General features: G+C 40.7%; 1 protein-coding gene across 10 annotated transcripts; it reads right to left on the bottom strand.

The window, feature by feature from the left end:
- Positions 1-3416: 3416 nt before the first annotated feature.
- On the bottom strand, positions 3417-21449 carry LOC137170318 (NLR family CARD domain-containing protein 3-like). Of its 10 annotated transcripts, none has more exons than XM_067573593.1 (13): positions 20386-21305; positions 19733-19790; positions 19466-19567; positions 19248-19382; positions 19025-19138; positions 16342-16420; positions 15952-16180; positions 12476-14279; positions 12193-12360; positions 11628-11795; positions 10331-10504; positions 4944-4990; positions 3417-4811 (listed from the first exon to the last, which is right to left on the bottom strand). In XM_067573593.1, the coding sequence occupies exons 3-13, from the start codon at positions 19552-19554 to the stop codon at positions 4270-4272; spliced, it is 3549 nt and encodes a 1182-aa protein (XP_067429694.1). In that variant the 5' UTR covers positions 19555-19567; positions 19733-19790; positions 20386-21305; the 3' UTR covers positions 3417-4269. The 10 variants fall into 10 exon arrangements, with proteins under 10 accessions (XP_067429694.1, XP_067429695.1, XP_067429697.1 ...); XM_067573594.1 differs by having other exon boundaries at positions 19733-19773; XM_067573596.1 differs by lacking the exons at positions 19733-19790; positions 20386-21305 and adding an exon at positions 21327-21449.
- Positions 21450-22794: the final 1345 nt, after the last annotated feature.

The following is a 22794-nucleotide window of genomic DNA, read 5'->3' as shown; positions in this document are numbered from 1 at the left end:
CAGAGGGCGCTAATATTCATCAGCATTTATCATCGTATCTCTGTCAGTATGAACCAAAGGAATAAACAGTGACGCCTGCTGGCTTTAATCACACATGACAGCTGAGTGCTGATGATGCACAACTTATTTAGAAACAGTTAATGAACAACAGCTGTCAGACTGAATGTGAGCTAAACACATTAAACTGACACTTTAAACAGTCCTGAAACTGTCAAATACCTTCAATCTACTATATGAAATAAAATATGAATTAACATGCACACACACAAAAATAAATGGAGAAAACTAACATCAGCTACTGATCATCATGAACTTTATTCTCTACACAGGAACTAAATAAACACTCCAGAGAAAAACTAAATATTTCCTGTATGTCAGAAACACACAACAGCTCCTGGACTTCTCATCTCTAATGCTGTGTTCACATCAGTGGAGGCTGGTCCATAGAGGCAGAGGATGTTGATCCTCCTCTATTTTTTGAGAGGCAAGAGGGAGATCAAAATATAAAAAAGAATATTTGGTTGAAATAAACAATTACCAAATCTCAGTATTATTTATAAAATATTTTTTCTCTCCTCTTTGGAAAAAATCCATTATTGACATTCTGGTTAAAATGCTTCGACAGCGACACCTGCAGGGCAGGAGGAGAAAGAGCAGTGTGTGTGAGGTGGAGTGGGGGACAGAGGAGGACGGGTGCCTGCTGTCCTCCACAGGGCAGGCTCTCGTACATCAATTTAATGTACTTCATTTTTTTCATGCTAATCTATAATTGGCCAAGACACGTAAAATGACGCTCCAAGGGAGGACGGCCTCCCTAACCAATCAGCAACCAGAATGAAATATGGACATTGCATTGGTCCAATGACAGTTTCCAGATTTTATCTTCAATTCTCTCCACTGTAAGGCAGAGTAGCAGCAGTAGATAGCTCCTTGCGTTAGCCAGCGCAACATCTGGCTTGTTGTAGCAGCCTGAAGGACTCTTCATACGTCCATGGAAGGACTGTTAAGGACTGTTTTTAAGCTAACGGGAGAAATGATCTGGACTGTGCAGCGCAGCAGCAGCAGGACACCGCCAGGGAGGCTGGAGAGAGAAGCAACCGGAGAAACAACCAGGAGAGTTAGCTTGTTTGTCATTGTTGCTAATGATATCAGACTGGTTAAGCAGCAGCCACAAAGTTCTGTTAACTAACAAACAAGATGATCAACAGCCACAAATGGATGTTATGACATGAATACTTCATCTCCATGATAGAAAGAAGAAGATGTCAGATAACATGAGTCAGATACAGCTTCTCTCTCTCTGTCTCTTTGGTTGCTAATTTCATCTCTGATGGTTAAATGTCTCTCTGTGTGGCTGCTGTGTGAATTTATCTCCTTAACAAGAATGCAGCAGAGATCATATAATGTGTTGTGGGTAGTTGCTTGTTGAAGTTACAGTGAGATGTCTGGACTCACTCATTCATTTGGAATCGATCCCGTTTTTAATTGAGTGGTTGTTCAGTCTCCTGTTGATGTTGTGTGATTAGTGAATGAGTGTGCAGGAGGTCTGGCTGCTTGTTTCTGACAGTTTCTTCAGTTGGTTTTTAAGCTGAGTCTATATTGAGTAATAAGCTTAAAGTAACTAGAATAACAAGTGTTAACATGTCAACTTTGTAGACTAAATTTTGTATGTTGTGCACATAGATCAGAGTGTGTAAGTCGTGCATTTGATACGTGCATCAATACTTTCTGATGTGAACCTACACTTAGATCTGTAAATGTTTTTAGTGTTCAGCACTGATCTGTTCCTGTATCACATCATAAGCTTTGTGGTACTTTATATATTTCTGTATACTAAGAAAATACACAGGAAACACGTGTAAATCATGTGATATGTTGTCTGTTTCTGATGAGAATATAAATCTGTTGTAACAATAGAACAATACTGTAAATTTGAATTTCGCTTTGTTGGTAAAATGACACATTCTGAACCACTCCATGGCTTAAATGAGCTCTTCTTTGTTTAGATACAATATGTATATGCTATGTCTTCACCACTCAGGGGGTTTTGTTTTTGAAAGCCCCACCCCTCCGATTTCATCAGGTAGAGACAATGATATAGTTTGATGCAGTTTGTTGTAAGATTCCATGTTGGTTTTCCTCCTGTCCTCCCCAATTTTGTGAGTCACCAGCCGCCACTGGTTCACATCATATGGGATGGATGGTAGAGGCGGGAAAGATTCTCATGTTTACAACTTGCCAGCGTTCATGTCACAGAACAAATCAAGACGGTTGCATGATTACAAAGTTGGTGGAATGAGGCTCAAAAATACTGTTATTGACAATAATCCACCATATCCAGTAAATATCAGAGCTTTCAGCTTTTCCACTTCATAATTACCACTTGAATGTTGACCTGAATTCTATTTACAAGTCAGAATCTCATAATTAGCATCATTGTTTCCATGGTTACGTATTCATTTTGCTCCATTGTTTGTTTGTAATACATTATTCTGGTGTATATATTCAGGGCTGTAGCCAGGATTTTAGAAATACCCACAATACAACAACACATATAATATATTATTATTATTTTTACCTTTTTAAAAACAATCAAAACATCTTCATAGATTGGTCAACTGCTTCATTTACTCTTTAAACTCTTACTGTTGTTCTGACATCTTTCCTCTAACTGGCCAACGTCGACGTCTCTCACTGCTTCTGCCAATGTTAGTCTCCTCACTTTGCCAAAGCCTTTACCGAGGCCTGTGTGTATCTATATCTATATCTATATATATATATATCTGATTGATGTTTGATGGATGTTTTTTGTGTGTAAACATTGTTCAGGAATGTTTCTAAAATACACATATTTACCTGTTGAAATGTCATTTTCTGTATTTGCTGTGAAAGGGGAAAGTTAAGGGACATTTTGGGAAACTTTTAAATCTTTTGGGTATTTTTTTAATTTAGAAATTCTTTATATTTTCTTTATTGCTGAAAAATATATGAAGTATTTAAAACAAATGAATTTTTATAAATACAAACATATTGTTGCTTTTCTTGTTTATTTTGGGGCCGTTTTGGGTTTTAAGACAGATCAAAGTTTAATTTTCCTTGACAGCGGTTTGGAAAAGCAGTTAATATTTCTGAGCTTCTGTACGACTGTTGGACAGATTCAGTTTTGTCTTGTTGACTCAAATATTTGAATTCCTTTGATTATTTCCTGGGCAGAGAGAAAGTTCAGCTGCTTCAGACCAATAAAGTCTGAGTCTCCAGATGTGTTTAAAGTTTGAATTTCATGTTTCACACTTACTAAACGGTTTCTCTTCACTTTAATAACCGGGCCGTAACATATTACACATTATTACATAATAATCACAATATTCCTCCACAACAACGTGGAGCTGCAAGTATCACAACACAAACTGCAGAGATGCAGGACTCCGAGTCTTTATTACAGCAGGAAACACGTTTCTTCAACCTGCAGCAGCTGTTTCATCACAAACCAGCAGCTTACAAGTTATTCAATTATACATTATGATTCATGTGGAGTCGTGTTTCTGTCCAGCTGGACGCTTCACTACGACTGCTGAGAGGCGGGAAAGATTCCCATGTTTACAACTGGCCAGCGTTCATGTCACACAACAAATCAAGACGGCTGCATGATTACAAAGTTGGTGGAATGAGGCTCAAAAATACTGTTATTGACAATAATCCACCATATCCAGTAAATATCAGAGCTTTCAGCTTTTCCACTTCATAATTACCACTTGAATGTTGACCTGAATTCTATTTACAAGTCAGAATCTCATAATTAGCATCATTCCAATATGATATGAACGCAGCATAAAAGCAGCCACACTCCAGCTGCTGAGCCTCAGCCTTCACCATTAGAGGTGTTCATTTAACCAGCCAATAGGAGGCCTGTTGTTCTGACCATCATTTGTCATGTGATCTCTAAATAAGTGAAGGAATCAGGTAACACAGTTACTATGAAACTACTAGAAGAACTACAACTAAACATTGTGAAGATCCCATTCCCATTATCCCATTACAGTTCAAGCCTTTCTAATACACTAACAACAGAAAACAACAACAACTGGACTCAGTTTATCATTTGATTCATTTTACAAACAAACTGTCAATCATGTGGAAACCATGTTTACATTTACAAGCAGTGAGAGATCATGTTGGTACTAAATACCATCAGCTGTGTGTGATCCTGTACAGACTGAACTATCTGGTCAGCAGTGAGAAAGTTTCTCTAACAGGAGGAGACTCTTCCTCCTACAGATCACACAGAGACACTGAGGAACCAAACCAGCAGAACCCAAACCCAGCATACAGAGGCTGAGTGAATGTGGTGTTGAAGGTGTGGAGGTGGATCAGTGTGTCAGAGGAGACTCTGTAGAAGGACAGAGTGCCAGCAGGACAGTCCACATACACTGCTACTCTGTTACAGACAGAGGAGGAGGAGGAGGAGGAGGAGGAGATGGATGTTTGTCTCTTATTGTGCCAGACAGAGAAACGACCATCAGAGCAGATCAGACTCCAGGACTGATCATTAAATCCAAACAAACAGTCTTCACTGTCTCCTTTCCTGTTGATTCCTCTGTAACTCACTGATATATCAACTTTTCCTCTCCACTCGACCTCCCAGTAACAGCGACCAGTCAGATCATTTCTACACAGCAGCTGACGGTCATCAAATCTGTCTGGATGATCAGGATATGGCTGAACCTCCCACACACGTGTCACCTTCCTGTTGTTGTCAGACAGTTTGAGGTTTGTGTTTACTGTGTTTGGATCCAGTGTGAGTCGACAGAAATCTGATGGAGAGAACGAGACACAATACAGCTGCAGTTATTGATCTATCATCTGTTTGATGATGACATCATCTTCATCCTCAGTAGGATGTGAATGAGCTTTGTTTTGATGAATGAAATGAAAAACACACTTACACTTCCTCAGACCTGGTGTCAACCATCGGACTCCAGCAGGCTGCAGCCTGAAAGGAGGAGGGGGGTCAGAGCAGCACGTTCTCTTTCAGCATGCAAACATGGACATGACATCACTCTAGAAAAAGTCCTCACCTGAGAGTGTCCACCTGTCTGTCCTCACCTGAGAGCGTCCACCTGTCTGTCCTCACCTGAGAGTGTCTACCTGTCTGTCCTCACCTGAGAGCGTCCACCTGTCTGTCCTCACCTGAGAGTGTCTACCTGTCTGTCCTCACCTGAGAGCGTCCACCTGTCTGTCCTCACTTGAGAGCGTCCACCTGTCTGTCTGTACCTGAGAGTGTCCACCTGTCTGTCTGTACCTGAGAGTGTCCACCTGTCTGTCCTCACCTGAGAGTGTCCACCTGTCTGTCCTCACCTGAGAGTGTCCACCTGTGTGTCTTGATTCTCAATCAATTCTCCATCAATACATTGATAGATTAGGTTCTAGATTGATGTTTTTCTCAAAGAAAAAAAGTGACAGTGAATCAAATGTAAACATTTAGTATCAATATCAAGCTGAGTGAGATTTATGTTCCTTTAGTTCAGTCAACAGGAAACCAAAGCAGCTCTGAGACAAAGGATCAAATCAATACTTCATGTAAAATAAAAATGATTGCAAAGATAAACTGCTGAGTGCAAAACTTCAAATGATAAAATCACGTAAACGACAGCTGCCTGCTACATTTAGCTGCAACGTGCAAACAAGAAAATGGATCAAATTGGTCAAACTGATCACTATAAGCAGGGTCTCATTTATAATCGTTGCGTAAAAAAGAAAGAGGCTGAAAGAGGCGACGCCACTTCCCACAAAGTTATGATCTATAAAAACAAACTTGTTGGGAGAATGTGTGCAGCTGTACGTAAACTCTGAGCAGGCGTACCAACATTTACAAGACGGGAAATCATCGACAGATGGTGAGGTGGTGAATTAAAGCCAGATGTATAATAATCCTCTCACACATTTAATCTCACTTCATATCAAACATTAATTATTGATCCACGTTATCATGAACATTCAAACCAGCAGTGTTATCTGTACTGGGGCTTGCAGTCAGCCATAATTATTCCATAAACATCTTTCAATATGAAAAGATATAAAACAAGTCAGATCTTAAAGTCAACGTTTCATCAGCGCTGTCTCACCCGGAGCAGCAGCTGCTGAAATGAACGATGTCAGGATCTGGCAGGATTCTGCAAAGTCTGGCTTTCCTTTCTCTGATAGGAGCTCAGTGTGAATATACTGATTCATTTTCACCTCAGACACGTTAACTAACTGATGAAATTATCATCATCCATTGTAGAAATCCAAGATGACATCAATAACTTAAACAAACGTAACTAAAACATAATTGCAGGACAGAGTGTTGATAGATGTTTAATGTTTGGTTATACTGTGCATATATCAGCAGGTATGAGTTTAGTTCCCGTGTAGTTTATGTGTGTTGTTAAGCGCAGAGACACTGGAGACACCGCGGTGGCTGCCACACACACTCACCGCCACATCTTCACCACCTGCACTCACTGTGTCAGTTAGAGAAACACCTGTATGTCAATATCAACCACTACAGTGTTTATTGTACAGTAGATATTGAGTGTGTGGTGTAAAAACGACTCATACTGGTTAACTGGGAGCTGGCCCGCTGCAGGGTAACATTTAACCAGAGATGTCTGACTTTACCATAAGTTGTTTATGCTTGTTTTGGTTACACACATAAGTTCAAGACGTCTGAAAACGTGGAAATAAAACGGTAAAAGTCCGTTCATGGCTGCTGCGGTCCCTCCTCTGCTGCTGCTGAGCGCAAGTGACGAGGGCGGGTCCGATACGCTGACTCTCGACACTGATTGGTCAGGTGTCTAAAGACAAAGAGACTGATTGGTGCGTTGAAAGAGACACATGAACATCAATATTCATGAAGGCTTTTGCATCGACCATTTAGGGTTGAATGTGGGCGCGTGGAGGCGGGACATGAGGCTGATCTACGTGCGCACATTTCCACGGTGATCTATGAAGGGAAATATACGCGCTTACATGCGCACGTTAACTTTTAGTGTGGATCCTGTTTAATAAATGAGACTCCAGATGATTATTATAAACGATTTCTTTTCTCTTTTTCTTCATTTCTCGTGCAGATTATCATCTAATTGACATTTCTATATTTATGACATGAATGTAAAGTAATGAAACAGGCAGCTTCACTATTTACTGGATATTATTGACTGTTTAAACACTGATCAGCTGTTTAAACGCTTGTTGTTTCGCTGCTGCATCTCATTGGCTCGTTTTTGGCAGTTTGTCATAAACTTGAAGGAGACGATTTTCATTGAGATAAAATGATTCGTTCCGTCCTCAGGTTTGGAGCATTTTAACTGAAGCATATTTTTTACTGATGATAAACTGATTTTCAGTCTTATTGTTATTTCTGCCTGTTTGCTGAGGTCTTATCTGCTCAGTATTAAAAAGTCTAAACAAACTAATACTCCAGTATGACAGCTACATCACAGACTCATAATCCTCAGTTTTATTCATTTCTACTGTAGTTTGTTTTCTTAATGATCTCAAAGCTTTTACTCTACTTGTGAAAAAGGCAATGTTAATGATTAACAGTGTTGCAACAACCCGGCCTTTGTTATCTGAAATTTACAGTAGAAGTTCACGTCTCTGCATTTCATTTCTGACTGCCATGAAGGTTTCCTCTTTCTCACTTCAAAACAAAAGTAGAAAAGTTATTTTTACCTTTTTAAAAACAATCAAAACATCTTCATAGATTGGTCAACTGCTTCATTTACTCTTCAAACTTACTGTTGTTCTGTCATCTTTCCTCTAACTGGCCAACGTCGACGTCTCTCACTGCTTCTGCCAATGTTAGTCTCCTCACTTTGCCAAAGCCTTTACCGAGGCCTGTGTGTATCTATATCTATATCTATATACATATATCTAGACGTATATATGAAGACATTTATATAAAGAGCTTTCTTTCAGTACTTTGTTACAGTTTTCTACATTTGACTGACTGTCCACCAACATTTTCCATCATTTCAGACGCTGCTATTCTCCTCCTGCCCACCGGTTGTCCTTATTGTGTTCCTACTTTCTCTGTTCACCTGACCTTTGACCTGCCTGCAGACATGATCCTCATGACTTCATTATCCAGAGAGTTAATACTGTAGAGCTGCACAGCACCCTAGTCATTAGCCAGTGTGTATCACGTCCCTTTTGTTCTGCCTGAGTCGACACTAGTTATTTTATTGTCTTAACTTTTTATTGCTTTGTAACATTTGTTTTAAAATTCTATATAAAGAAATAACTACATTATTATTATTATTATTATCATCATTATTATTAACCCTTTACCTGTTGAACCTGTTGTTGTTATCTTACTTTTTATTTTCCTATCTTTTACTTTTTTCCTTGTTTTTCCTCCTTCTTTCTATCTCCTCTCTTCCATATTCCTGCGTTTCTCATATTCATATGCACAGCTTCCATCCTGTCTCTATTGTTCTTTATCTGTCGTTCTACTTTTCCCTTTTTATTTCCCTTTTCCTTCGAATTTCTTTTATTTTTCCCTCCAATTCTCTGCTTTTCCTGTTTACTTGTCTGTTGCTATTATTTCTCACTGCCTTTCCTTCACTCTTTATGTTCTTCCTTCTTCTCTCCCTTTTTACATCTGCCACTAACAATTTAGGATTTATTATTTCCTTTCTACTCGTTATAGAAAACACAGTGACAATACAGATTTAATGGATCAGGTTTGTTTACAGTGTATGCCATGTACCAGGCACAACCAAGTTCTTCTCAAACTAAATTTACACAATTTATTCCAGTTCCTGCAACGGCACATTGTTCCAGAGGATAAATTATTACTTTATACTTTTAAGTTGCAGTTTGAAATTAAGAAAAAAAAAAGTTACAACAAGTTGTTGTAAATATTGAAACCAAGATGTAGCCTGTTGTTATTGTCTAGGTGGAGTATTATTTCTCTTTCAATTACAAAGTAAATATACTTAAATAGTACAAGTTAAAAAAAGTAAAACGTACTCAGAAAAACACACAAATATCTACCAAGTTTAATCTCAAACAATAATTTATTTCTCTGTTAAGAAATCTAAACATCTGTTGAGGGATATAAGTTATAACTGCTGTCGACCTACCTCTGAAGACTGTAGAATAAAGGTTTCACAAATCTGAAACTGTGTTTTAATGAGTCTCTGGAGTCTCTGTGTTAATCTAGTCCAGATCTGACAGGTCTAAGTATAGTGATCTCTGATCTGGACCCGGTCTAATGTGGTCTGGACCTGGTCTAATGTGATCTGGACCTGGTCTAATGTGGTTTGACCTGGTCTGATGTGATCTGGACTTGGTCTAATGTGTTCTGGACCTGGTCTGATGTGGTCTGGACCTGGTCTGATGTGATCTGGACCTGGTCTGATGTGATCTGGAACTGGTCTAATGTGGTCTGGACCTGGTCTAATGTGGTCTGGAACTGGTCTAATGTGATCTGGACCTGGTCTAATGTGATCTAGACCTGGTCTAATGTGGTCTGGACCTGGTGTAGTGTGATCTGGACCTGGTCTAATGTGGTCTGGACCTGGTCTAATGTGGTCTGGACCTGGTGTAGTGTGATCTGGACCTGGTCTAATGTGGTCTGGACCTGGTCTAATGTGGTCTGGATGTTAACAAGCAGTGAAATTGTCCTTTATTAGTTTTCACAAATTTAATAAAGGGATTGAGATCATTAAGAAAACAAACTACAGTAGAAATGAATAAAACAGAGGATTATGAGCCTGTGATGTAGCTGTCATACTGGAGTTAGCAGCAGATAAAACCTCAGCAAACAGGCAGAAATAACAATAAGACTGAAAAATCAGCTTACCGTCATTATGGAGAGAGATTTGTTTCATGATTTGTGTGAACAGATCAACAATCTGTGTGTAAATGTGTAATCTGTAAATATAAACACTTTCCACAAATACATAAACAGATTTGTAAACTCACAAAAATATTTTGCAAATATAAAACAGATCTGCAAATACACAAACAAACCCCACAAATAAAACAATATCTGTGAATACATTTAATTATGTATAATGTCTGTCTATACATGAGAGTGTCCACCTGTCTGTCTGTACCTGAGAGTGTCCACCTGTCTGTCTATACCTAAGAGTGTCCACATGTCTGTCCATACCTGAGAGTGTCCACCTGTCTGTCTATACCTAAGAGTGTCCACCTGTCTGTCTATACCTGAGAGTGTCCACCTGTCTGTCCGTACCTGAGAGTGTCCACATGTCTGTCCATACCTGAGAGTGTCCACCTGTCTGTCCATACCTAAGAGTGTCCACCTGTCTGTCCATACCTGAGAGTGTCCAGTCTCCAGTGTGGATCCTTCAGTCCAGCAGACAGCAGCTTCTCTCCTGAGGCTCCTGGATGATTGTAGCTCAGGTCAAGCTCTCTCAGATGGGAGGGGTTGGAGCTCAGAGCTGAGGCCAGAGAAGCACAGCCTTCCTCTGTGATCAGACATCCTGACAGCCTGCAGACACAAAACAACACAACTTAACACCTCCAGTCACTACTTAACAATTCAAATGGTCCACAGCTGTAAGGCTCTTATTATGAAGTAGCTACAGTCTACTGTAACCTTAGTAAACATGATGTTGGCAACTGCTAACTAGGGATATGTGGAGAGCCCAGTATTTGTATTTGTATCTGTATTTGTTGAGGCAGCAAAATTATTTGTATTTGAATAAAAGTGGAAAGAGGCTTAAAAATCCTGTTTTTGTTTTTATTACGCTTTTAATTTTAGAAAATTAAAGTGTTACAATAAGTATTCATGAATAAACTAGTATGGTTTTTCACTTTTTCTTTCTTTCTTCCCGAAAACAAATACTTTTTGAAATATCTGTATGAAAAAAACATTTGTAAAAAACCCACTATTTGTGCTTTGCCAAATAATGTATTTGTATTTGGGCACACCCCTACTGCTAAGTCTTCACTGCATAAGAACAGGTCTAAATAAAAGAATAGAAAAAGTAGAAACAGCCACAGTGAGCTGATTAGATGAAGGGCTGCAGGTGACAGACTGACTACAGTTTGTAAGAACATCAAACATCCAACATGTCACAGAGATAAATGACTCCGTCTCAGATGCTCACAGTCGAATACAGAACAGGAATCCCAACTAATGTGGTATATACGGTCTGAATGTTGTGGAAATAAAAGTAAAAACTAACAGTAAGGAAACATTTCTGACTCCCTCACTCAGTTTCAGTAACATCCAGAGTTTTAAGGTTGTTTGAAACAAAACAAGAATTAAATGATGGATAACCACAGCTGGGGTGAACTGTCATACACCATGGCGAGTAAAAATTATGATCATCAAAAACTGTTCACTGGCTAACTGTATGTATTTTACTTTGGGCCAGTTACACAGTTCTTCATTCAGTTTATGAATCTTAAAACTCCTCTCTGCTATTTCAGGTTCCAACACCAGAGACAGAACAAAACTAATGAAAATATGTTTAAAGAAAGTCTTTCACAGGGTCTAAACACACAACTGGTCTGAAGATAATTTGAGTAGAGAAAATGTCCAGGTGTCTACTCATATAAATCACAGTTTAAATGGTGATCAGTTGAACAGGTTGATGAATCCTGACCTGAGAGTTTTCAGTGTGCAGTGTGGACTCTCCAGTCCAGCAGACAGCAGCTCTAATTCCTGCAGGTTGTTGTTACTTAGGTCAAGCTCTCTCAGACTAGAGGACTGGGACCTGAGAACTGAGGACAGAACTTCAAGACTTCTCTTTGAGAGGTTACAGTCAGTCAGTCTGGAAAGTGAATAATGAACAACAAGACAAATAACATTTGTGCTAAAATAAGGCTAAACTTCGATGATATAACACTATCTTTGGTGTTCTGTTCAAAACCAGTCGGAGATGTGACAGTTAATAATCAATCAATCGGAATAAACAGTAATTTGGTAACATAAATAACATGGTATCAAAACATGATGAGCCTCTTTATATATATCAAGGATGATATCTGTGTGCTGGACAGCACATGAACCTAAAGTTGAGAAACATGTCAGATTTTCTACACTGTGAAATTTAAAATCCTGATGAAGAGGAGATTCTGAAATACTGACATGAGAGAGGCAGTTTAAACTGTACGGTGTTTATAGTTTAAAGAAATATCTCAAACCAGTTGAGACAAACATGAGCTTACCTGAGAGTTTCCAGTCTGCAGTGTGGACTCTCCAGTCCAGCAGACAGCAGTTCTAATTTCTGCAGGTTGTTGTTACTCATGTCAAGCTCTCTCAGACCAGAGGACTGGGAGCTGAGAACTGAGGACAGGGCTGCACAGCTTCTCTCTGAGAGGTTACAGCCATTCAGTCTGTAGAATACATTTGGAAAAAATATTTAATAAATCATCATTAGAAAAAAATCTGTCTGAATATCTTTGCAATAAATCAATCAATAAATCAATAAATAACTATTTGTGCACTTACATAGCTTTGTTGGAGGCTTTGACCACTGGCAGCAGCCTCAGAAGAGCCTCCTCTGAAGCAGAGTATTTCTCCAGGTCAAACATGTCCAGATCTTTTTCTGATGACAGTAAGGTGAAGACCAGAGCTGACCACTGAGCAGGAGACAGTTTCTTTGTGGAGAGAGTTCCTGAACTCAGATACCACTGGATCTCCTCCACCAGAGAATCATCATTCAGTTCATTCAGACAGTGGAACAGATTGATGCTTCTCTCAGCAGACAGATTCTCACTGATCTTTTTCTTGATGTACTTGACTGTTTCCTGATTGGTCTGTGAGCTACTTCCTCTCTGTGTCAGAAGACCTCGTAGGAGAGTCTGATTGGTCTGCAGTGAAAGACCCAGGAGGAAGCGGAGGAACAAGTCCAGGTGTCCATTTGGACTCTTTAAGGCCTCGTCCACAGCACTCTGGTAGAGATGTTTCTCTGCAGATTTGTCTTCTCTTGTTTCAGACTTCTGGGATGTTGTTTGTTCCTCTGCCAGCAGATTGACTCCAGAGTTGATGAATGTCAGATGGACATGAAGAGCAGCCAGAAACTCCTGAACACTCAGATGGACGAAGCAGAACACCTTGTCCTGGTACAGCCCTCTCTCCTCTTTAAAGATCTGTGTGAACACTCCTGAGTACACTGAGGCTGCTCTGATATTGATGCCACACTCTGTCAGGTCTGATTCATAGAAGATCAGGTTGCCTTTCTGCAGCTGCTCAAAAGCCAGTTTTCCCAGAGACTCAATCATCTTCCTGCTCTGTGGACTCCAGTGTGGATCTGTCTCAGCTCCCCCATCATACTTGAAGTTCTTCAGTTTGGACTGAACCACCAGGAAGTGGATGTACATCTCAGTCAGGGTCTTGGGCAGCTCTCCTCCCTCTCTGCTTTTCAACACATCCTCCAGAACTGTAGCAGTGATCCAGCAGAAGACTGGCATGTGGCACATGATGTGGATGCTTCTTGGTGTCTTGATGTGGGAGATGATTGTGCTGGCCTGCTTCTCATCTCTGAATCTCTTCCTGAAGTACTCCTCCTTCTGTGGGTCAGTGAACCCTCTGACCTCTGTCACCATGCCGACACACTCAGAAGGGATCTGATTGGCTGCTGCAGGTCGTGTGGTTATCCAGAGGCGAGCAGAGGGGAGCAGTTTCCCCCTGATGAGGTTTGTCAGCAGCACATCCACTGAGGTGGACTCTGTAACATCAGTCAGGATCTTAGTGTTGTGGAAGTCCAGAGGAAGTCGACACTCATCCAGACCGTCAAAGATGAACACAACCTGGAACTCTTCAAACCTGCAGATTCCTGCTTCTTTGGTTTCAGTAAAGAAGTGATGAACAAGTTCCACCAAGCTGTACTTTTTCTCTTTCAGCACATTCAGCTCTCTGAAAGTGAATGGAAATGTGAACTGTATGTCCTGGTTGGCTTTGTCTTCAGCCCAGTCCAGAGTGAACTTCTGTGTTAAGACTGTTTTCCCAATGCCAGCCACTCCCTTTGTCATCACTGTTCTGATTGGTTCATCTATTCCAGGTGAGGCTTTAAAGATGTCTTCTTGTCTGATGGTTGTTTCTGGTCTGTCTGGTTTCCTGGTTGCTGTTTCAATCTGTCTGACCTCATGTTCATCATTGACCTCTGCAGTCCCTCTCTCTGTGATGTAGAGCTCTGTGTAGATCTGATTCAGAAGGGTTGGGTTTCCTGCTTTAGCAATCCCCTCAAACACACACTGGAACCTCTTCTTCAGGTTAGACTTGAGTTTACGTTGACACCTGCCAGCAGGAGTCCCTGAATGAACACACAAGAAATAAGATCAATGAATGAAGTATGAAGCAAATATTTCAGTGTTTCATTTCCCCAAAGACTTCAGAAGATCTTTAGTTAAAACCACCTTCAAACATTTCTCCATGGTGGGCTCCAGGGAGCTTGTTGATGCTATGAGCCAAATCAAATCATCCACATCTCCCCTTGAATCTCTTCCTGCAACCTTTTTAAATCTGTTTTTTGCCACCTAGCAGATGATATACTTACCATTGTTAACTGTTCGCTCCAGACTGAATCTTTCTTCATTCATTAAAGACCTCTGTTATTAGACCTATTACAACACAAAAATCTTGACCCTGCTATTTTAAGCAACTATTGACCCATTTTAAACATTAGTAACATAATCGAGAAGGTTGTTTATCTTCTGGCTTCCAGCATCTTCACAACACTGAAACAGCTCTCGTCAAGATTATTAATGACTCTTATCACTGATGCAAAACATCTTTTTGTGCTGGTTAAGCTTGATCTGTGCTCCGCTTTCAATACTGTCGACCTTAACATTTTATTAAAAGACTCGAGAGCTAGGTTGGCCTGTCCGACACTCTACCACAATGGTTCAAATCTGTCACTGGACTGTCACAGTTTCTCTGGGTAAATTCAGCTCTAACAGATCTGACATGCTGTATGGAGTCCACTTGGCTCTGTCATCAGAAAACACAGGATCAGTTATCATAGTTATGCAGATGATACCCAACTGTACATCTCACTGTCTCTGGATAACATTAACCTATTAGATTTACTGATCAACTGCTGGAAAGATATTGATCTCTGAATGTCAAAAAGCTTCCTGCAGCTGAACAGATACAAACATAAATCAGTGTTTGGTGTCAGAGCACAGAGGCAGCAGGTCCGCACCTACTTGGAGTCCAAGTCATTTACCATCACTGACCAAATCAACAACCTCAGAGTTATTATCGATGCTGATCTAAATCTCAACTCACACATTAGTAAAATCACCAAAACATCTTTCCACCATCTCAGAAATATCCTGAGAATCTGTAGTTTTATCTTTCAGGCAGATTCAGAGACTCTTGTCCATGTCTTTGTCACCAGCAGACTAGATTACTGTAAAGTCTGTTTTACTGCTCGTCCTGCTGAATCCCTTCAACACCTCCAGTTTATCCAAAATGCAGCCGTCTGTATCTTGACTAGAACCAAAGAGCTGCTTCACTGGCTACCTGACCATTATAGAACTGGTCTATAAAGCACTAAATGGCCCCTGAATATATAAAGTATCTGACATGCTTCCATTTTATCAGCCAGGCAGAGCTCTCAGGTAACCAGGACAGTCTTCTTCTTTCCCAGAGTTCATTCCATCAGGTGACAGATTATTTATTGCTGACGCTCCTGAAGTATGAAACAGTCTGCAGATGATTTGTGGTTTGTTTTGTTTAGCTTTTAACTAGACTGTATGTGTGTGAACGTGTGTGTGTGTAATGTCTGCCTGTATCTAACCTCATTTTTACTGTTTTACTGTTTTATCACTTTCAATTGTTCCTACAGTGATCTTTTGCTCTACAATTAAATTGACTGGACTAAGAGAATGAGTATATAAACATATTTCCCTCCATCTCCTGAGACGTCAGTAAATGTCTCATTTATCCATCATGTTAAATCTTTATAGAAATCGTCTTACCGCTCTGCAGACGGTCAGCCAGCTCCTCCTGCTTCATTCTCCTCAGGAAGTGCAGTGTGATCTTCAGAAATGCCTCTCTGCTGCTCCTCCTCTGCTCTTCCTCCTTACTGTCCAACACCTCCTCATCCTCCCTCTGACTCTCTAAGCATTCTGGGTAATTTGGACTCAGAACCCTCTGCATCTTCTTCAGCTCGTTCTTCACAAAAGTGACGATGTTCTCCTCCAGCAGCTGGAACAGAATACTATATGAATGACACAATCAAACTGAAAACATGAAGCAAACATCAGATCCATGTTGGACAGACTGACAATCCACTGGTCTACAAAGTGCAGCCTGGAGATGATTGTGAACAGAATAGATGTAAAAGTAGTTGTTGTACATGTACAGACCATAAATATGGAGTCCAGGTGTGTTTGATGCTGCTGGGCAGACTGACCACTGGGAACCTCTGAGCTCTCCTGGTCCACTCTGTGGAGGAATCATGAAGAATGAGCTCACATTGGGCTCTATTTTCCTGAAACAGGGCGCAGATCCAGATCCAGATCCAGATCCAGATCCAGGTCTTAATTCCTGGCGTGTGGCGTGTGACCAAAACATTTTTACAATTTCTCCGACCATCAGCACTGGCTCACTCTGAGCTCAGCCAGGCGTAACATGGAGGAGAGACTGAATACATGAATAGTGGAGGAATGCAGTATATGCAGGTGGAGTCAGGTGGGCTTCAATAATGACCAATCACATGAGCTCCTCTCATCACCTTTAAACACAGCAGCAGGTGAAACGGTGAGAGAGGCTGAGTGAGAGAGAAGAGTTCACCTCTGTGAAGCAGCTGAAGCTCCAAAATGCACCTTCAGGACTCCTCAAATATTAATATACATCAGTCCAAACATGCTGACAGTGGTAGAATGAAAATAAAGCTGATGTGTTCTCATGTGCTGCAGCTGCTGGCAAACCGGTGCAAACAATTCATACAGAATAATTAATACATTTAAACTCCACAGTTCTTATCCTCATCTGCATATTTGAAAGTCCTCATATATGCTTTCAATATCTATAAATAAACATCCAACACTGGGTTTGGAAATTAGCTGGTTAGTGTTTGAAAAGTGCACAAGTTCTATCAGTTTGTCCAAATATATAAATAATGAATGAAGGTGTCCACGCTGTGTAAAGTAAGCAGGACTGTGTTTAAACCTGTTTTAAAATGTTTTCACCAACATGTTTTATTTGTTCACAGCATATAAGATGTTGATGTAGGTCTACTCTGTTTGTTTGGCTATTTTACACACTGATTATATGGACACACGTCCACACGCAGAACTGATTACTGCTAATATTTACTTTACTGTAAGTGGTAAAACTGAAAGCTCACTGTAAAGATCCTCCTGGCATGACAGAAGAAATATTTTGATTCTCTGAACTGAGTTTGAACTTTTATTTAATAAAAATGTTTGGACAGATCTGATGGAGCTCAGGACGCATCCTGAGGACCGCCGCGGTACTTTAAACGATTTATTGTTAAACTCGGAATCTGTGAGCAACAGTTTTCCAGTCTGATGTTTAGAAAATGCAGAACATTAATCACCGTAGATCCTGATCGATCCTGTCGCCTCGTCAGAAGATTTTTTTGCACAGACGCACAAAAAGAAGACTTGCTCCTCAGGAAAACTGCATAAAGACTGTTTGGACCAGCTGGCCCTGAGCCTGTGAAAAATAGAGCCCATTATGTCTCCACACAGAGACGATCACAAGCTGAAGGTCCTTCAAGTGATGTTTGGATGTGAACAGAGACCCAGATGAGCCCTGCAGTGGTAAAGCTTTACTAGTCCTAGAGAAGCCCCTGAGAGCCCTGAACCTCCAACATGCCAGAAGCTCCGGCCCCAAGCAGAGCAGTAGAATAAGTCTGGGTTCAGTTCAGCCAGCGAGTGCAAGACGTGCTGCAGTTTGAGGACGACGCATCAAAGATCCTCCAGGTTGTAGTCAAAGCGGTGGACAGACAGCTTAAGTTATTGTAAGCTTTGCTAACACTGATTACAGCAACATAAAGCAACTCTACTGTCAGCATGTAGACGACAGACTGTAAACCTGTTTTTATTGGCAATAAAAACTCATCATGTCTTTCACAGTGAAATAAATCCATTAATGCCTTGTTTTTATCTTGTTTCTCTGCATCACTGATCACTGTTCATGACATTCAACTGTAATCAATCTGCATTAATGATCAACTGTTGTGTTAATATACTAATCATTTTAATTGATTTAACTAAGACTACTAAGGTTTCTAATATACTTTACATTACTGAGGTTTATTATCTGTTCTGCTGTTTAAAAGTGCAACAATTAAAAGTTAATTTATAATCAATGACCTCAGTTAAAGTGGTGCTGTTCCCAGTGTCTGTTCTGTTATTGATCATCATGTGAAGTGAATGAGTTGATCACCTGACCCCAAACTGTATCTTTATTTATTGATCTGTCATTGTGGATTATAGAAATGTAAAAAAAGCTGTTTGGTTTAACTGATTTTGTTCCTTCATGTATGTTAATGAGGTGGACAAAATATTAGGAACACTAATCAATATAATACAGTCCAGTTCACCAGCAGCACTGCGAGCTCAATAATAAACATAAAGTAGAATTGATCATAAAGTTGTTGCATTAGGTTGAACTGGTGTTCCTAATAAAGTGACCAGTGAATCTACATAAAATGAAACTTATGTCCATAAACCTGTTGCCCTGGTGCATGCTGGGAAGCTTTCCCACACACCTCCTGGACGCTACAGTATCTGAACCTCATTACGTCCTTCGTCTTTATTTTTCTGCTTTGCAGCTTTAGTCCATAAACAGTAACTCTACATTAAAGCTCCTTTCAGAGGGAGGTGTTGACCATATGTGGCAATCTGGGGGCTCGTCTGTCTGTAAATTAGTCTGAACGAGTACGTTTGATCAGCTCACATGTTCTTGTTGGTTTGAACTGGATCACAGGCTTTGATAAGTGAAGCCCCAGAAACAGTGTGTTCAACAGTCACAACATACATTCAGACATGAATCACAGACGTTTGACTGACAGCTTACTTCTGACCAGCAGGACGTCGTCCTTTAAAGTTAATAATAAGATCCTTTGACTCGTCGCTCCTGAAGGACACACAGCTGGATGGAGGTCCAGGAGATTCTGGTCTCTGATGGATCCTGATACAAAAACAGCAATGATACATTTATTAAAGGTCACATATTCAGTTACATTTCCTGTGATTAACATACTGCACAATTTATAGTTTTAATATTGACAACAACATACTTTTTATCAGATAAAGGATCTTGTTTAAAATGAACAACAGCATCCTTTGACCGGTCGCTCCTGAAGGACAAACAACTGGGTCCAGGTCCAGGTTCAGGTCTGAGTCCAGGTTCTGGTCTGTGCTGCTTCTTTGTTCTTCAACACAACACACACAGAGCTTTGAGTGTGAATAATGATGGTGGAGAACAGTGATGGACAGTTAGAGATCCTCATCTCACCTCTGAGCTTTGGTCTGGCTGTCATGTTCCCCACACAGAGAGCTTTTAGAGGGAGGGACTCCCTCCTCTCTGTCCTCACACTGATCCATAGCAGAGAAACACCTTCACACAAACACAACAACACATTATTTCTCTTCATTCCTCTCAGTCACATGACAAACACACACAGCTGTTTCTAATATCCTCCACCCTTCATACAACCAACATGTGATCTAATAATCCATCTAAATATAATGACACTAAGTATTTGTGCTAATCAATACTTACCGCTGTCTCCCAGTCTGGAGACACTGGTATGGATGCTGCTGCTGTGTGACAGCCACAGCTGTTCATTAAAGTCAGAGGAAAGGAGTTACATCACACATCTATCAGCATCACACAGAGTCTGAAAGCTCCGGCCAGATTTAACCCCTTCCTCCACCACTGCCACACCCAGTCTCTATGTTGTAGATTAACTAGGATCACAAAACTCACGGTTCGGATCGTATCACGGATTTCAGTCACGGATCGGATCATTTTACGGATCAGCAAAAAAGAAAAAAAAGGGACAAATAAAACTTTGCTTTCCTTATTCTGTAAAACACTTACATCAAGGACCTTCTGCGCATGGTCTTCAATGAAAACAACATTCGAGATGTCCAATGTTTAAATAAAATCTTAAAATATATAAAATGTTCAATGCTCAGTTGTTAAATTAAATTGCAATATGAGGCCTGATACCTTCCTCTTTTAAACACGTTAGTGAATGAAACAGCTTCTGTCCACGTCATCAAACCTGGATGATAACTTAGAAACATGAACACACGTCTCGTCCTGCAGCTTGTTGAACGAGCCACCAAACATTCACCGCTAACGTCAGTTAGCAGCTAGATGCTAATCAGCTGCTCAGCTGCAGCACATCAAACATCATGTAAACAAACCTGCAGACGTCACTTCAGACCCGTCAGATGCTGGTTTGATCGTTGTTCTTCAAAATCCCTGTTAGCGACACGTTGTCTGCCCATGACTTGTACTTACAGCAGTTACAGCTGTTTGTCTTAAATGAGACATCAAATTTTGCAGTTCACATGCGTGCCGAACTGTGCGGGGGCGATCCGTAACGGGGCTGAAGTTGGCATCCGAGGGGGGGGGGGCAGCAGATAAGACGTCAGCAAACAGGCAGAAATAACAATAAGACTGAAAATCAGTTTATAATCTGTAAAAAAAATATGATACAGTTAAAATGCTCAAAATTTAGGACAACTGCACTCTACTGATCATTCTCATTTCATCTTCCCCGTATTTGTTCATTTTTTCATTTCATGAATTAGCTCGAAAATGACTGAACACCGGCATCTACAGGCGTTATGCCGGAAAATTCCACCCGGAGGCCAACATCAGCCTCGTCGATCCGTACGGATCACGGATCATCTACGATCCGTTGCACCACTAATATTAAGATATTTTACCTGTTTTTACTTCTATGTTTGTACTTGTTATGGACTGTAACTCTGTTTTTACTCAGCATGTGACCCACATGTTCTCTGTGTTTCTCCTTGTAAATAACAAATAAAGTTATTTGAACTTGAAGCTGTCACTAATACAGACAGAGCAGCTTGTTGTTTTTCTCCACAAATTAGACAAATGTTGGAAGTTATTGATCTGTGAACACTGACTCAGTACTGTCAGCTGTTATTGGACACTTTGAACAGTGACGCTAAAATGAAGGAAAACTTCCACCGTGTTGATTTGTGTTGACTGTTAGTAGAGTTCTGAACTACAGATTTCTGCTGTTTCTACTGGAACTAAACTAACAAGATGAACAAAGAGTCATTCAAGAGTCAAACAGGGAAAACTGTCACAATAAAGTCACAATAAATACCTTTAGACGGAGAAAAGAAGCTGCAACACGACGACAACAGAAAGAGGGTGTAAACTTCAACAGGGAATAACCAGAGAGAGAGAGAGAGACATAGAGAGAGAGAGACAGAGAGAGAGAGAGAGACATAGAGATTTGATTTTTAAACTCAACATTTATTATCCACTATGTACACTGTAAAAAAAAACGTAATACACTACATTAACACATACATAATATAATTACATATCAGGTATCAAAGTTACATCAGCACATGTCCAAAACTCAACTGTCCATCTATTACAGAGCAGAGCACCCCCCCATAACCCCAAATCAGCTGGAAAGTCTCCAGGTCATGAGCAGCTCTGTAAAAACTAAACTCTACCAGCAGTCTGGACTTCACCATTCTGACAAAAACAGGAACCACATCAACATTCAGCTCTTCCTCCACCTTCCTCCTGCGGCTCACATACACCGCCATCTTTGCCTGTCCCAAAACAAAGTTCAATATCTGACACTTGTTCTTCTGTTGGCGAGTGTATTTAAAACCACAAATAAAAACCTGCTTCATAAAAATTTCTCCATATCTGCTAAAAATGGTTTCCAACAACACAAACAGAGCCGTCAGACGGGAGCACTCTGAGAAACAGTGAAACACCGTCTCTCTTTGGCTGCAGAAGGGGCATTTCTCCTCCACAGCAGCATTAATAACAGAGATAAAGGAGTTCACTGCTACAATGCCATGTAGGATCCTCCACTGCAGGTCCGCATGTTTCTTTGTTAAAGGAGGTTTATACAAAGACCTCCATGCTGGTTTGATGTCAGGGTCTAAGTCCAGATAAGTCCTCCACGGGGTGTCACTGCATCCATTCAGTTTGTTCTGGTTCAAGGTTTTAACCATCAACTTATACAGAGTCTTTCCTGAGGCGTCCTCCAAAGAAGCTCCCACAGGGTCGACAGGCTCAAGTAAAGGACCAGAACAGTTTTTGAAATCCGGAAACAGTCCAATGGTGGGATAGGGGTCCGTACAGTTTGGCAGCAGTGCGCCATCACAAAAGTCAGTTAACAGAAGGCATTGATGTCCTGTCAGCTTCTGTTTCCAATGTTTCAGTAACTGGTTTATGACTCGCGTAGATCTCACTCCCATCCGAGCAGCCAGTCCAACAGGATCATCCAACCGAGGTCCCGCCAGCTCCACCACCTGCCCCAGAGTAGAAACTCCTGCAGTGTGAAGGAGTCTGGATAGAGTAGGTCCACCCCAGCTGGGACAATCCAAAAGTCCTCCAAACAGTACAGGTTCCTGTAGGAGCCAGTACAGAGAGTCATCCTGCTCCTGCCTCTGCTTCCTCAGCAAAGTCCACACTGAGAAGACGCTTCTATAAAAGGCCGGCAGGGACGAAGCGTCCAACCTCTTGGAGTCCATTAGAAACAGAGACAAACCCAGTCCCAGACCACCAAACCGCTGCAGGATGCAGCAGGATAAAGTCCTCCA

The sequence above is a fragment of the Thunnus thynnus genome, chromosome 19, assembly GCF_963924715.1.
Source record: "Thunnus thynnus chromosome 19, fThuThy2.1, whole genome shotgun sequence".
NCBI classification, from domain to species: domain Eukaryota; kingdom Metazoa; phylum Chordata; class Actinopteri; order Scombriformes; family Scombridae; genus Thunnus; species Thunnus thynnus.
Note: the sequence above shows the minus strand (reverse complement) of the source record. Positions and strands in the feature narration are given on the sequence as shown.

What these genes read in the sequence shown, in the direction of transcription:
- LOC137170318 (XM_067573596.1), bottom strand. Translation starts at nt 19,554, where the DNA reads ATGGATCAGTGTGAGGACAGAGAGGAGGGAGTCCCTCCCTCTAAAAGC. An exon ending in GGCTGACCGTCTGCAGAGCG is followed by an intron (nt 14,280 to 15,951) that starts GTAAGACGATTT and finishes GTGTTCATTCAG; the next exon opens with GGACTCCTGCTGGCAGGTGT. An exon ending in GACACCAGGTCTGAGGAAGT is followed by an intron (nt 4,812 to 4,943) that starts GTAAGTGTGTTT and finishes TCTCTCCATCAG; the next exon opens with ATTTCTGTCGACTCACACTG.